This window comes from Pelmatolapia mariae, linkage group LG20, assembly GCF_036321145.2.
Source record: "Pelmatolapia mariae isolate MD_Pm_ZW linkage group LG20, Pm_UMD_F_2, whole genome shotgun sequence".
Classification (NCBI taxonomy): Eukaryota; Metazoa; Chordata; class Actinopteri; order Cichliformes; family Cichlidae; genus Pelmatolapia; species Pelmatolapia mariae.
The window spans coordinates 5,462,852-5,476,119 of record NC_086244.1 but is presented as its reverse complement, the minus strand read 5'-3'; the positions used below and the strand labels follow the sequence as shown (position 1 = coordinate 5,476,119).

Sequence of the window (13,268 nt, the reverse complement as noted above, 5' to 3'; positions counted from 1 at the left end):
ATGCTGAAGATAACCACTCTAATCCACACACACACTCACTCACACACACATAGTATTAAGGTCAGCAGCGAGGCAGATGACAACCATCGACAGCTTCTTCCCTAAAGCAGCTGCTAATCTGTGATGTCATCACGTGTAAAATGTGATGTCATATGATGTCCCACTTGGCCGACCAGGACATCAGCGATCCGTGGGGTCATCTTTGGACTCTCATTGGAACAAGTTTACTGTCCCATTGTTTTCAACTGTCACCCACCCTTCTGTACTGCACTCTCATTACTAGCAGTAACTCTGACTCTGTCATCTGCAGTATCTGGAGTTTATATTTGGCTCTATCGCTCTTTGCTAGGACCTACTTCTGAGAGCAGCAGCAAAGACAACAGATTGGTCAACTTAGATAAAAAAAAAACATGAAATTAAGGACCTGGGGTGGAGGTGGGTTGCAAAGTGACTTGCAGATCAAAGCAACCATTGGGAGGGGAAAAGCAGCTTAAAAACATGTCCTATATGAGATTTACCAGTTGGACATGTCGAAGGGTAAAAATCAGCTGATTACAAATAAGCTCGACTTTGTGGTCTGCCTGAACTGAAGCTTTGGCATCAGTCCATTCATATATATTTTCAATGTAGAACTGATATTATCACAACTCTATTCCCAAAAAACTTGAACAGGCCTCAGCCTGCCACAAAGTTATTGCATGGAAAACTGAAACCACAGCTTTCATTCGCTTTAAGAGGGGCTACCGGGGCTACCCCCCCCCCTCAAAAAAAAAAAAGAAGAATAATGATTTGCAAAATCAAAATACATTATGTATGTATTATGTGCACCAAGCTAGTGAGTGTTCCAGGTAAGGAGGTTACTCACGGCCGGTAATGGTAAGTGTTAAATCTACATTAGTGCTTTCTATCCAACATTCATTCTCCGATGGATGCATCGAAGAGTATCGATTTAGCATCTTGCCCAAGGATATTTGGCATGAACACCACCAACCTTCTGATTAGTAGATGACCTGCTCTACCTCCTGAGCTACAGCCATCCCCAGTGCCAATGCTGGGTGTAACATGTTACTGGTATCACATATTTTTCAGTCATGCAGTAATGTAATGAGTTACTGTACGAAATTCAGTAGTTGCATTACAGTTACAATTATGTCATTACTTGCATTACAAAGGTTCTTTAGTCCTGTGCACACTGAGCAGATAGAAAGAAAAAAACATTCACTTTTTCTTCTGCACCCCTACGCAAAAACACCTCATTTTGATTGTGTACAAGGAGGAGGAAAATGGTTTAGTGGTCAACAACATTTGTTGAGTGGTGATATGGAAATCGCTTTTATTACAAGAGCGTGATTATATGAAGTGCAAACTGTGTCCAGGACAAAAATGACAGTGTTATACCGCTAACATCAACTCTTGTGAGCATCTGCACAGACAGCATGCTAATAGAGCTAACGAAGAAGCCAGTGTAATGTTAAAGCTGAGTGTATGCTGACCCCAGGCCTGCATCCAGAGCCTGAGCTTCAACAGGTAACAAAGGCAGCGATGAAGTGACGCAGCCTCCACTTCTGTTCATGTTTCTACACCAAAATCATTGTGGCGATGACTTTGAAGTCTCATTGAGCTGGTTTCAAACTTTGCTTTGTTATGTCGGCTCTGTGTTCTTACATAGGCTCAGGTTTACATTGTGTTTCAGGTCATGTTACAGAGTAGCAGGAAAGTAACGTAATGAGTACTTTCTCTGGGGACAAATTCATAGATTACGTTTTTTAATCACCCCAGCACTGCTCAGGTGTTTGTGAGTTTACCTTCGGCAGTTTGAGACATTTTGATGACACGCCGTACTCGATGTAGGCCTCCTCCTTTCCACCGCTGCCTTGTCCTCCCTCTGTGTAACACACTTCCTGTGCTCTCCGCAACATTGTGTCTAACTCCGCCATGCCATAAACGCAGAGAGCTGAACGATTTGTTGCTACGGGCGTGGACGCCTGCCCCGCTGCCATGACGACAAACAGGTGAGGTTCACCTGAGTGGTTGCCTAACCATGCACCCTGTGCCAGGTTATACCCGCCCTGGCACAGCAGCGGCACCTCAACGTATGAGTAGAAGCTACGATCAGAGATGCAGAGCCTGGAGGCATAAGTCCGGTACTCCTTCTTGTGCCGCCGTGAGAACAGGAAGTAGACATGGTTGCCATGGACAACAGCCTTCACAAAGTGGTTGTTGTAATCGGAGTAACTTCCTACAACAAGTTTTCCAAGCTCCTCCTCCTGAGAGAACGCTCTGCGGGGTGGAACCACTGGAAACAGCCGCCGTGTCGTGATTGGTGGGATGTCACCAGGGCCTTTGCTAGTGTAGCTTCGACCAACCAGCATCAGACGCAGCACGTCACCATCCCCACCCCCTTCCTGCTTATTTTTTGTGGTTATTACCACGGCAACAGTGGAAACACCTGGAGCGTTGGCTGCGACGTACTGAGTGTCAACGGGATTGGACGTCTGATAGATGAGCTGAGAAATATTGGACAGACTCCTGCAGAGAAAGACAGGACAGAAAAGTCATTCTTCATACATGTTTTGGCTAATCCAGACATCAGTCACCTTTATTACAAGCAAAGAAGAGATACAGTGTGAGAAAAATGTATTTGGATAAACTCTGGGAACACAGTGAGGAAAACTAGCAGAGTAAACTGACGTACCTCTTTTCACAGATTCCCTGGAACAGTGATCCACAGACTATCAGACTCCCTGGCTCCGCCCCCTGCCCTGTCTCCATCAGCAGCAGTTTGTTGTAGTTGTCGGTGTCCTTGGCTGATGGGCATTCCTGGAGCACGATTGGTGGGAGGCACTCTGGGGAGTCCCGGTAAGGGCCGGTCTTTACGTGCGACAACACCTCGAAGTCAGTGGTCAGCTGGTACAGATTATTGACCCCGCCCACATAAATATGTCCCGCTCCAGGATCCAGGAGCAGGTGCGACAGGGGGGCGCCCTTCAACTCCACGTGTATCGAGGCATCCACAGGTTGGGAGAAAGGGGAGAGGATGTGGAGGAGGAGGAGGAGTGGCGGGGGGATGGAGGAGGCCAACATGGCAGCTCCTCTTTACCTGAAACAGATTAAAGTTCAGGAGAATTAAAACTTGTGAAAAGGAGCTGCTTATGATTAGTCACTGGTCAGCAGGGCCTCTTAAATGCCTACTTGCAGTTAATCTCACTGCCCGCTGGTCAAAAACAGACAAAACTTGTTTTCTTGTTTTATCTCTCCAAACCCTAAATATATTCCCTTTGAAATAAAACCCTCTGAGAAACTGAAACAAGACAATATCGTAGATTTTTGAATTGTGCAGAAACTGACCCCAGATCTGAACTTCATTGTAAAATTTGAAATCCACTAAAGAATATCTTCTTGGCTTCGCCATCCGCCCACAGAAAGGCAGCGGTCTGTCTGAATACAAAACTCAAAGCTGTGATTGCATCTTATTTCCACTTTCTCCCCTGCAGCAGAAAACCTCGCCCGAGTTTCAGAGCAGAACTGAACCATGACTGTCTCAGATTAAGGTGGAGAAACACGGATCTATTTCATACCCCAAAAAGAAAAAAAAAATCTTAAATATGTAAAATACACCTGAGCAGGTGAGGCTCAGCCCTGCAGACTCTCTGCACCGTTTCTCTTTCTCTCTCTGAAGTTATTAATAAAATATTTTTGCTGCTTCACACTTTTCATCTGGCGGTCAAACTGTAGTTGCCTGTAGTAACATCACCATGGCAACAAACCGGTATCCACGGCAACGCTGTGAAACGACTCAAACCTCTGGTGGGTTATTTGGTTTTTATGACAGAGTGGAGTTTTAAACTGGTGTCAAACTGGTTTCAGTCTTGCGGGTCCTTGCATCACTCTGTCAAAGTGTAAAATATTCCTGTTAAATAATCACGGCTCAGACCTCATTCCTCTTCTCCTGAGGATAAATCCACGATCTTTCCTCAAGCTCTCCCACTACTGCTACAAACAGCTTCCGCCTTCACTTCACCTGAAACAAGCTGATTTACTATACAGCCGAAACGAGGAGAAAGATTCACTATTTAAAGATGAAATTTCAAGCAGCACAAAAAGTGTTCTTCCAATGCTTAACATTCAAACTGTTTTATTCACATGCCGCCTACAACAGACACGGTCAGCAGTTAGTTAGCTGTTATGGGGTTTGTTTTGTGGAAGGCAAAAGTAACCATATACTGATGAGGGTGGAGTACTACGTTATCAGCCTTCGTAGACTGCAGGGGTGACTGGCACTAACACAGAAAACCTGCTAATTAGTGCTGATGATACTTTTGTTATTCCATCTGTAGTCGTCTCTAATTGGTTGTGTGGCTTTAAATGGAAAGCCAGAAGGCAGTGAGAGTAGCACCACCTACTCACAGAGCAGAGCATGTATTATTACAATGGCTGTGTTAGATAGCATGAATGGCCTGAAACAAGCTGGGGGTGGAGGTGAGATTGCAAAGTGGCATGCAGAGGTACCAGTAACCCTATGTTGGACAGCTTAAATAAAATGTTATGTATAAGATTTACCAACAGGATGTTCAGAGGGGTATCAGGCGACATCAGCTGGCACTGAATTATGCATCTCTGCCAAATCTGCAGGAATTTGGCTCCATGGCTGTGATACAATTTTAACTTTTCATATTAGTCATATCATTTATAAGATAATTACATTAAATGACTCTAATAGTGTCATTTATGCTTAGCTTATGCATGTGTGTGTGTACATGTTTAGACATCTTTGTGAGGACAGAAACTACTATACTTGTGGGGACCAACAGTCAGTTATGGGGACAAAAATGTCCATCCCCAGGAGTTTGACGGCATTTTTGAGGCTCAAAATGTGGTTCTAGTGTCAGGGTTACAATTAGGTTATGGTTAGGTTTAGGCTGAGGGTTAGGGTTAGGCATTAATTTTTGATGGTTAGGGTTAGGGTAAGGAGCTAGGGAAAGCATTATGTCAATGAGATGTCCTCACTAAGATATGAAAACGAGTGTGTGTGTGTGTGTGTGTGTGTGTGTGTGTGTGTGTGTGTGTGTGTGTGTGTGTGTGTGTACACTGTCATTATGAAGGGATAAAGCAGGTTTATTTGTACTGTAAATCTGGGCATTTTAACACAGGAGTCTATGGGGGCTGACTCGCTTTTTGAGCCAGCCTCAAGTGGCCATTTGCACTACAGTTTTTGGCGCTTCTACTTGGACTTCATATCTCTGTCCCAAGTGGTTGCCACTTGGTTCTATCCAGTATGTGTTGGAAAACACGCCTGTTTAGATGCTCAAAATATGGAGAGAATGCACACAAACAGCTTAGCTTGTCCATCGGTGTAATAATGTGTAAACATTTTCAGTTCAGATAAAATCTGTTTTGATTTTCATTTTTACCTTATAAAGAGAAGCCCATTTCTTTGACTGGTATTTTCAGATAGTGGGGCCAAAAAAAACCCAAAACTCGAGCAGAACCACGCGCAGGAGGAGCCACCATCTGTTTGGGGGTCATTTGCAAATCACTGCATATAGTTCTTATTGACATTAACCATCCACTGGTTTGGAAACATTTTTGCAAATCTGTATATATATATTTTTTTGCTTAAAGACAACATCAAATAATCCTGGCAAATATCCAGTCTTTCAAACAACCATCAGGTATAAATCAAACCTCAGCAGTTAGAAAAGCCAAATTCTATCCATGACATAAACTCACAGTTATGACATTTGATCATCATACTCCCAATAAAATGGTTTTTAATCTCCTTTTTTTAACAAAGGTCAGTCAGATTGACCTTGAGCACTAATGTGACCAAAGGTTTTACCACAAGCCTCAGAATTTCCTCTGAATGCTTTCAATCAGTGGTCTTTTTCTCGACAGCAAAACAGATCTTTAACTCACATTTCCACACAAACAGCCAGCGCATATCCTCTTCTTAACAATATTCACAGTTCGGCAACAAAGGGGACTTTCTTTTGCTTTCCCGACACGTCAAAACAGCCACACATCAGATCTGATTCAGCTTCATGCAAATCAGAGGAAGAAAAACTCATTTACATCTGTAGTCTCAGAAAATACCACAAACTGTGGGTTTTACTGTGCTGTGGCGTGCCTCTGATTAGAGCTTGGGACCTCCAAACCAAAAAATAAATCATCAGGATTTTTCCTCTTAATCCAGCTGGAGCCTGAGGGAGACGACACACCAGGCGTGCACCGATTGTGAAATTCTGGGTCAGTACTGTTTGCAATTTTTAAAATAAAAATCTGCATCCTAGTATATACATATACATATAACACTCAGAGGGTGATTTCAAACAGAAAGTCAAACATTAAGCCCCGATTAACAAAACTGATTAACATTGATTAACAGATTGTTAATATATCACATGTGATGACATCACATAAAAGAAGGTCTATGAAAACATGAATTAAGAAGTTGTTTAAAGGAGGAGGTTACTGATTTCATCAGTCGTATCTCCTCAGGCAAGTTGTTCTAAAATCGAGGGCCCTGATAGCAAAAGCACAGTCACCACCCAGGAGGATCGACATATCTGGTATGTATCTCAGGCTCAGACCCAGATGTACTTTTAAAGGGATCAGCAAAATCTTACAAGTTGACTCTATAAACTTACAGATAGTCAAAGCACAGAAGTCAGGACTGGGGTGAAGCTCTGCAGTCCACCAAAACCAATAAAACCCCAGCTGTTGCATTTTGAATGAGCCAGAGGCGAGAGTGTAACTTTGTGTTTATACGAGTGTGGACAGAGTTGCAGTAGCCAAGCCTGGAGAAAACAAACATGGGGATGACTTTTTCCAGGTATGAAAGTGAAAGCTGTGATTTAATAGAAACAAGACCGGGCGGCATTTTTGATGTGTGCCTCAAAGCTGAATCAACTTGTGCTCCCAAGATCGTGGCAATGGGCTTCACATATGTGGACCAGGGTCAGGGTAATGGTCATTGGGGCGTGGGTAAAGTTGAGTCAGAAAAAAAAAGACTAACATGGTGGGAAACAGCAATTAGGCTCTTAAGGTCACCGAAACTCATGGGAAGGTACACTGCATGGACAAACCTACTGGGTCACCTACACATTACACCTCATCACCATAGAAACCCAGCCATGAAGCTCCTGGTGTGTAGTTTTTGTGCAGCTCAGCACTTGGTAACAACACTCTTTAACTTATCTGCTGAATTGCTGTGCTTCTTAAACACTTTCTACAGTCGAGTTCAGTGACCTGTTAATAGTGATTCATTGTAAAGGCAATCGGCATGGCCTGGTGCCTGATTTTATATACCTGCGGATATGAGACTGAAAACATTTTAGTCCACATATCTGTATTTTGTGGGAGTAGCAAAGAAAGAAGATTTACGATTTAGCTGAATGGAAATGAAATTAAAATGAAATTAAAATAGGACCTAGAATTGAACCTTGCGGTACACCACAGTTAGTGTGAATTGCAGCTTAATCACAGCAGCTTTCATGCTTTTTGTGCCCACCAAAGGACAAACTACAATGTGAACTTCAAGGCCACTTTAAGACACGTTTGACAGCTTCTCCTTCATCCCTTTATCAAATACCTTAATTCAATCACACAAACGGTCTCACTGAATCTGGTTCATACCCAGTGCTTTATAGCAGTGGGCCATGTTTCCATCACTGATACTTGGTGCAATTTTTTTGGTACCATGTGAGTATAAGTCAAGTTATTCACTCATAGTAAGCCATAAAAGAGGTGGCTTTATCTGTCAACTGACAAGGTTTTCTCTCTCTCTTTCTTTCATTCTGGTTTTAGGTCCTGTGCAAAGGTGGTTAGTTGTGGTTGTAATCGGTGCTCCTGTATACGAACCACCTCAATGTCAAGCGGGGCCTTTGATGTGCCGCAGTCTTATAACCATCCCACAGCTACACAGACACTTTTTACAAATACACAGAGAGACACTCAGGTAAGGTGAACATAGCTGTCGGGAACACACGATCGAGGTAACGAGGCTGGGGAAAGTAAAACTGAATACAAAATACAGAGACAAAGGCTACCAAAATAAAATAGGAAATAACATTACGGGAACAGCTAACACAGAGACGAAGGCTAGACAAGGTACTAGGGAACATGCGGGAGGCGGAGAACTGTAAATATAGACCTAAAGAGACAAAATTGAGTACAAAGACAAACAATACCTGTAACTGGGGATATATATACTAGGAATCAAACTAATCATAAGACCTTATGAGTCCAAATACACAAAATGATGGGTCAGAGACCCAGGACCATGTCAGATCATCTCGCAAAGGTACACCTGCACTTGCCTCAAGGCACACCATTTGGAGATCACTGCTCTCAAAGATAAGAATTAAAACCAACCAAGTGCAGTGTCCTTGATGCAAACTCATTTTCCAACAGGGGGCAGTCGCTTAAAATGGCATGATCTACCCTGAGTGTGACGAGCAGATATCAGTCAACGGGGCTCATATCAGCTGATATGCACATCCCAGTGCCGTCCTGCCATGAGGAATAGGAATTGGATGTGACAGCTGATTTGAGCCTAGGTGAGCTGGTCAGATAAAAGCTGAAGTTGGAGTAGATAAATAAAAGCATACTACTGAGTGTAACAGTTTCTTTTTAAAAAATGAAGCAGAAGAAAAAAAATCTCTGTGCAGCTGGGCTGATGAAGAAAAAAGTGAAGGCTTCAAACCAGCAAGGACAGAAAAGGCTAATCTGAGTTCGGCTAGCCCGTGTAGCTTTCAGCCAACTTCAGTTCGGTCCAAAGCTTCAAGAGGACTTTACACGGTCAGTTTGGCTTCATATCTCTCAGGAAAACAAGATTTTCTGCCCCAGTAAAATTAATAAGAGACTCTGACATGTTTTACAGAGTGTGTTCCTCTGATACAAAACACTATTCATCTCTCTCTCTCCTGGTTAACTCACGCTCGCTCTACCCTCCCTCCTGCTGCGTGTTGGTACAGACTGAAACTCGCTGTTTAACTTCCCCCCCAGTGCATGCTGGGAAACAGCCAGTGAGGCCTCGGGACACACAAACACACGGTCCCGAACACACACAGCAAGAGGCACACATGCTTCAACATTTCCATGGTAATACTGATCATCCTCACACACAGTCAGTCTGTATGCTAATCACTTCCTCCTTCAGCCTGATGGGTGGGGAGGGGGGCTTCATCTATAATTCATGCTGCTGAGGAGAGAGAGAGAGAGAGAGTTGTAGGCTGTCAGAAAGTAAAATGAGAGGGAGAGTTAAAGTTGGAAGAAAGAAAAAGAGAGAGAGGTTATAAGAAGGACAGAAGAAGGCGAGAGAGAGTGCTGGAGGCGACGGAGCGTTAAAGTAAAAAATGAGGAAAAAGACTCAGAGAGAAAATAAATTCATGTTTGATCTGCTGAATTCAGATCAGCTTTCTGTCAGCCTGTCTATCTGTCTCTCTGTTGACCCTGAGAGCTCTGCACACTGCAGCTTAAGAAAGCTCAGGCCTGGGAAAGTGCTACGGACACGTCCATGATACCTTTTTAAAATAAAGCCAGTCTCCGTCCATACTAACGCGCCTAAGAACATATCGCATACACCGAGCCACGTCTCCTAAGCACAGATGCAGAAGCAGAATGATAAAAGGCAAAGTTGAATAGCAACAGCTGCTGGCAGACATCAAGGTCAGCAACGCCTGTTATTCATCCTGCGTGTTAGTCAAGGCTGATGTCTTTGTTATCTTCTCAAAAAGCATCATATGATAAGAGTGTCACAAATCAGAGTGGGACACTTAGCGCCCCAGCAAACATGTGCGCCTGCATCGCCGTTTCCGAAAGTCAAAGTTTCCGTCAAAGGCTCGATTTTCAGTTTCAACTCAGCTGCATTTACAGAAGCCTCCACATGCCAGGCGAGCGTGGATGCTCGGTCAAAGCACAGAAGAAGAAAGTACATAAAAATAAAATGCATTCAAACAGGCATAGTTTATGACTAGTTGGTTAACCCTTGAATTGAATTTTTAATGTTAATTTTCATGTTGCTCTTATTATACTCATCATGTTTTCAGGATTATTTCAACAGGAGGGCGAGGAGGGTCAGAGAACGAGGCAGGGGTGACTGCAGGAAATCAGAATAGCTCATCATAAATAAATACACTGTAAAAACTGGTGCATTGTCTTAAAATACTATAAAAAATTAGATTTCACAAAAATGGGAAATCATTTTAATTAACATCTATAATATAATGCTGTCTATAGTAATATGTCACAGTGTAATAATAACTAAATAATAACTAAAATCTAATCGGGGGTGTGGAGTACATTTACAGCTATAATATATTAGAGTAAACTACATTTCAGTAAAGTACTCGAGTAGATGTACCAAGTTGTATTCCACCATTGGTCCCATCTCTGTCATGAGGTGGCAAATTAACCGTAATTTTAGTCCAGTGGAATTATTCAGGAGGAAAGGACCCCCTGAATGAGACAGACAAGCTCATTGTCATAATAATTGCTAAAATAATTAAACCATAATTAGCTAAACAAAAAAAAGTAAGTTTGAGAGACCACGTTTTATCTTCAACGCTTCTCTTTTCAATGCAATCATTAGCTGTCGTAACCTGTCAGCTGCTGTAAGAGCTCACAGAAGGAGAAAGCAACAAACGCCTTCGTGTTCACTGTGAGCGGAAAGCTAGCATCTCAATTTAATGACAGCCAAAACTCCAAAAATGTGTTCAGGGTTTAAATGAAACAGCTATACAGCTGAAAAGTGAGACGTGATTTACATATTTGTGTGATGCCTCAGTTTCCTAATGACTCTGATCAAAACAAAGCCAGGAAACAGACTGTGCCTGGAAAAAGAGTTTGATCAAGGCAGTTGCTCCCGGCCATCGAGACAGACAAAGATCCACAGTGAAGCAGACGCCCGAGTTTCTCGCTAAATTTAAAGGCAACTTTCCCAAAAATCCTGTTGACATTACACAATTACTACAGATATGTTATTCATATTTATTTTTAGGTAAAACTTTATTATTTAATGATAGTTTGGTAACACTTTATATGGTTCAATTTAAGTAAGCTGTTTAGTATAATGTCTTATGTACTGTATTAAAGCTGTATTTGCTCATGACTGTGTCCGTTAGGCTAACAATGTGAATTGGTGCATTTTCAACCTAATCAAGCAGTTCTGGAGCCTAAACCTGACCGTGTAGTGAGTGAAAGTGACATTAGAGGACACAGCAACCTACCAATATACCTGAAAAACTATCTAAGGGTCCTGAAGTGGCCTTCTGGTCAGCACTTTGACCGACACTTCGTGTTTTTTAAATGTGCTGTACATGATAATAAAACTGACTTGACTATCCAGAAATGTTTTACAAAACAATTACTAACCACTCACTTTGTATTAATTATTCTTCCACTCTAAGATGTTTATTAACTAGAGTTTAATTAACTGTCACTTTACCGTTTATTACTGATGATTGTTACAAAGTAACTGCTCAGGGGACAGTTGTCTGAAAAATTATTTCAAAGGTGGGAATATTATTAAAAAAGGTCTGAGACGCCCTGATCTGGGAGAAACATGCAGGCAAAAACACAAAAACTGAAACATGACCGAGGAGAATCCTTTTCCCTTCCAGGCTGACCAAACCCCCTTGAAGGATCCCCAGAAACTATTCCAGTAACCTTCATGCCTCCTCAGGGGCTCGAGGAACATTTTTACAGGCTTATTTAACCTCCTTAAAAGGCCTGACAATTTCTTCGAAAACCCCTGGAAACTTTTCATGCTCCTTTGGAATCACCCCAGGGGCCATTTTCACATCCTCCAGGTCCCCCGAAACTTCTTTTGTGACCCGAGTCCTTTCCAAGGACAGACCCGAGGAATTAGCTGCACTAAAAGGCACCTGAAACATCTTCCATTACTTCTGAACCCTACTCCTACTTCCTCAAGGACCACCATCACTTCTCCAAAAGCCTTGAGACCTCCTCCAGGACTGCTAGGACGACCTGGAACTTTGTCTAGCGCTCAGAATTAAACAACCGTGAAGCACAGGTCCTGCTCTCTGATTGACCGCCAGGTGGGCAGGTTAACCTCTGTTTCTGCATCGCAGCTCCAGGTGTTTTATTGTGCCAGTAACCGTGGCAACAGGGACGATGCTGCAGGTGTGTCTGCAGTGAAACATGCAGCAGTTTACTTTGCTAATCGCAGCAGTTTGTACTTCACTCATCTTTTGTTCCTGCCCTCCCTCCCCTCTCTCCCTTCTCTCTTTCTCTCTTTTTTTAATTTTCTCATGGGTCCTCTCCTCGCCTCGCTTGCCCCCCTTCTTTTCTCCGCTTCCCTCCTCTCTCTCTCTGTATGTAAATGAAGGACAGGCTGCTTTCAACACAGTGAGGTGATGATTACAGGCTGCCTTACCTCAGGCGCACACACACACACACACACACACACACACACACACACCTCCACCCCCATATTATCTCTGTGGTTTGGTGCTGACTCTCACACTCACTCTTCAAAGAGACGACAGAATCAGACGCACACACAGCTGTGAGTGTGTTACTGTGTGCAGTTAAATTTCTTGTCTTTGTTCATTTCCTGTCCTTCCCTCTCGGCGACTCCCCTCCCTCTGTGTTTGTACTCGTCCTAGTTTCGGTCTGCTGAGGAGCCTCAGAGCCAGGCAGCTGCAGAATACCCTCAGCACATCAGGGTCCGTCCTGAACCCGGTCTCAGCACAACCTTTGGCTCCCGCTTTCTACCTCATAAGAACGCAGAAATGAGCCAGCCACACCTTCCCGCTTACATTCCAGCGGAGGAGATTCAGACCGCCGTCTTCCTCCCTCTTTACCTTCAGGCAACATTCCAGAGAAGGAAAAATTTCATGCTGATGCATCAACGGCCTTGCAGAGCATCACATGTTCAGCATCATATAATGCAGAGGCTCGTCACATGATCTGTGGTGCCTGAATCTATGCACTGTGTCTGCAGCACTGACAGGATCCATGCAAGTATTCAGTAAAAGCATTTGAAGTGTGGCAGTAACACAAAGTAAGACGCTGCACTGTGGGAGTAATAAGAAATATTATGAGCACAGTAATACATTAGTGTCTGCAGCCTCTTCCTTCCACCTCCAGTTTTTGGCACACTGTATGTTAGGCACATGTAGCCTGATGGCATCATTATGACTGCATTGTGACATGCCACAAAGGGACATCATCCAGCTCTTTTTACACGCCGATGAAGAACAACCAGGACACGAGAACCTCACAGCTGCTTCTGGACTCACATC

The 13,268-nt window shown here is 43.2% G+C and overlaps 1 protein-coding gene across 1 annotated transcript in view; it reads right to left on the bottom strand.

Moving 5' to 3' along the window:
* Window positions 1-13,268, bottom strand: part of plxnb3 (plexin B3) — a 54,711-nt gene that overhangs the window by 25,276 nt on the left and 16,167 nt on the right. Inside the window, exons 2-3 of the mRNA XM_063465539.1 lie at window positions 2,696-3,100; window positions 1,806-2,529 (exon numbers count right to left, since the gene is read on the bottom strand). Of these exons, the coding sequence (XP_063321609.1) occupies window positions 1,806-2,529; window positions 2,696-3,084 (1,113 nt within the window). The 5' untranslated portion in view covers window positions 3,085-3,100. The remainder of the gene's footprint in view (window positions 1-1,805; window positions 2,530-2,695; window positions 3,101-13,268) is intronic.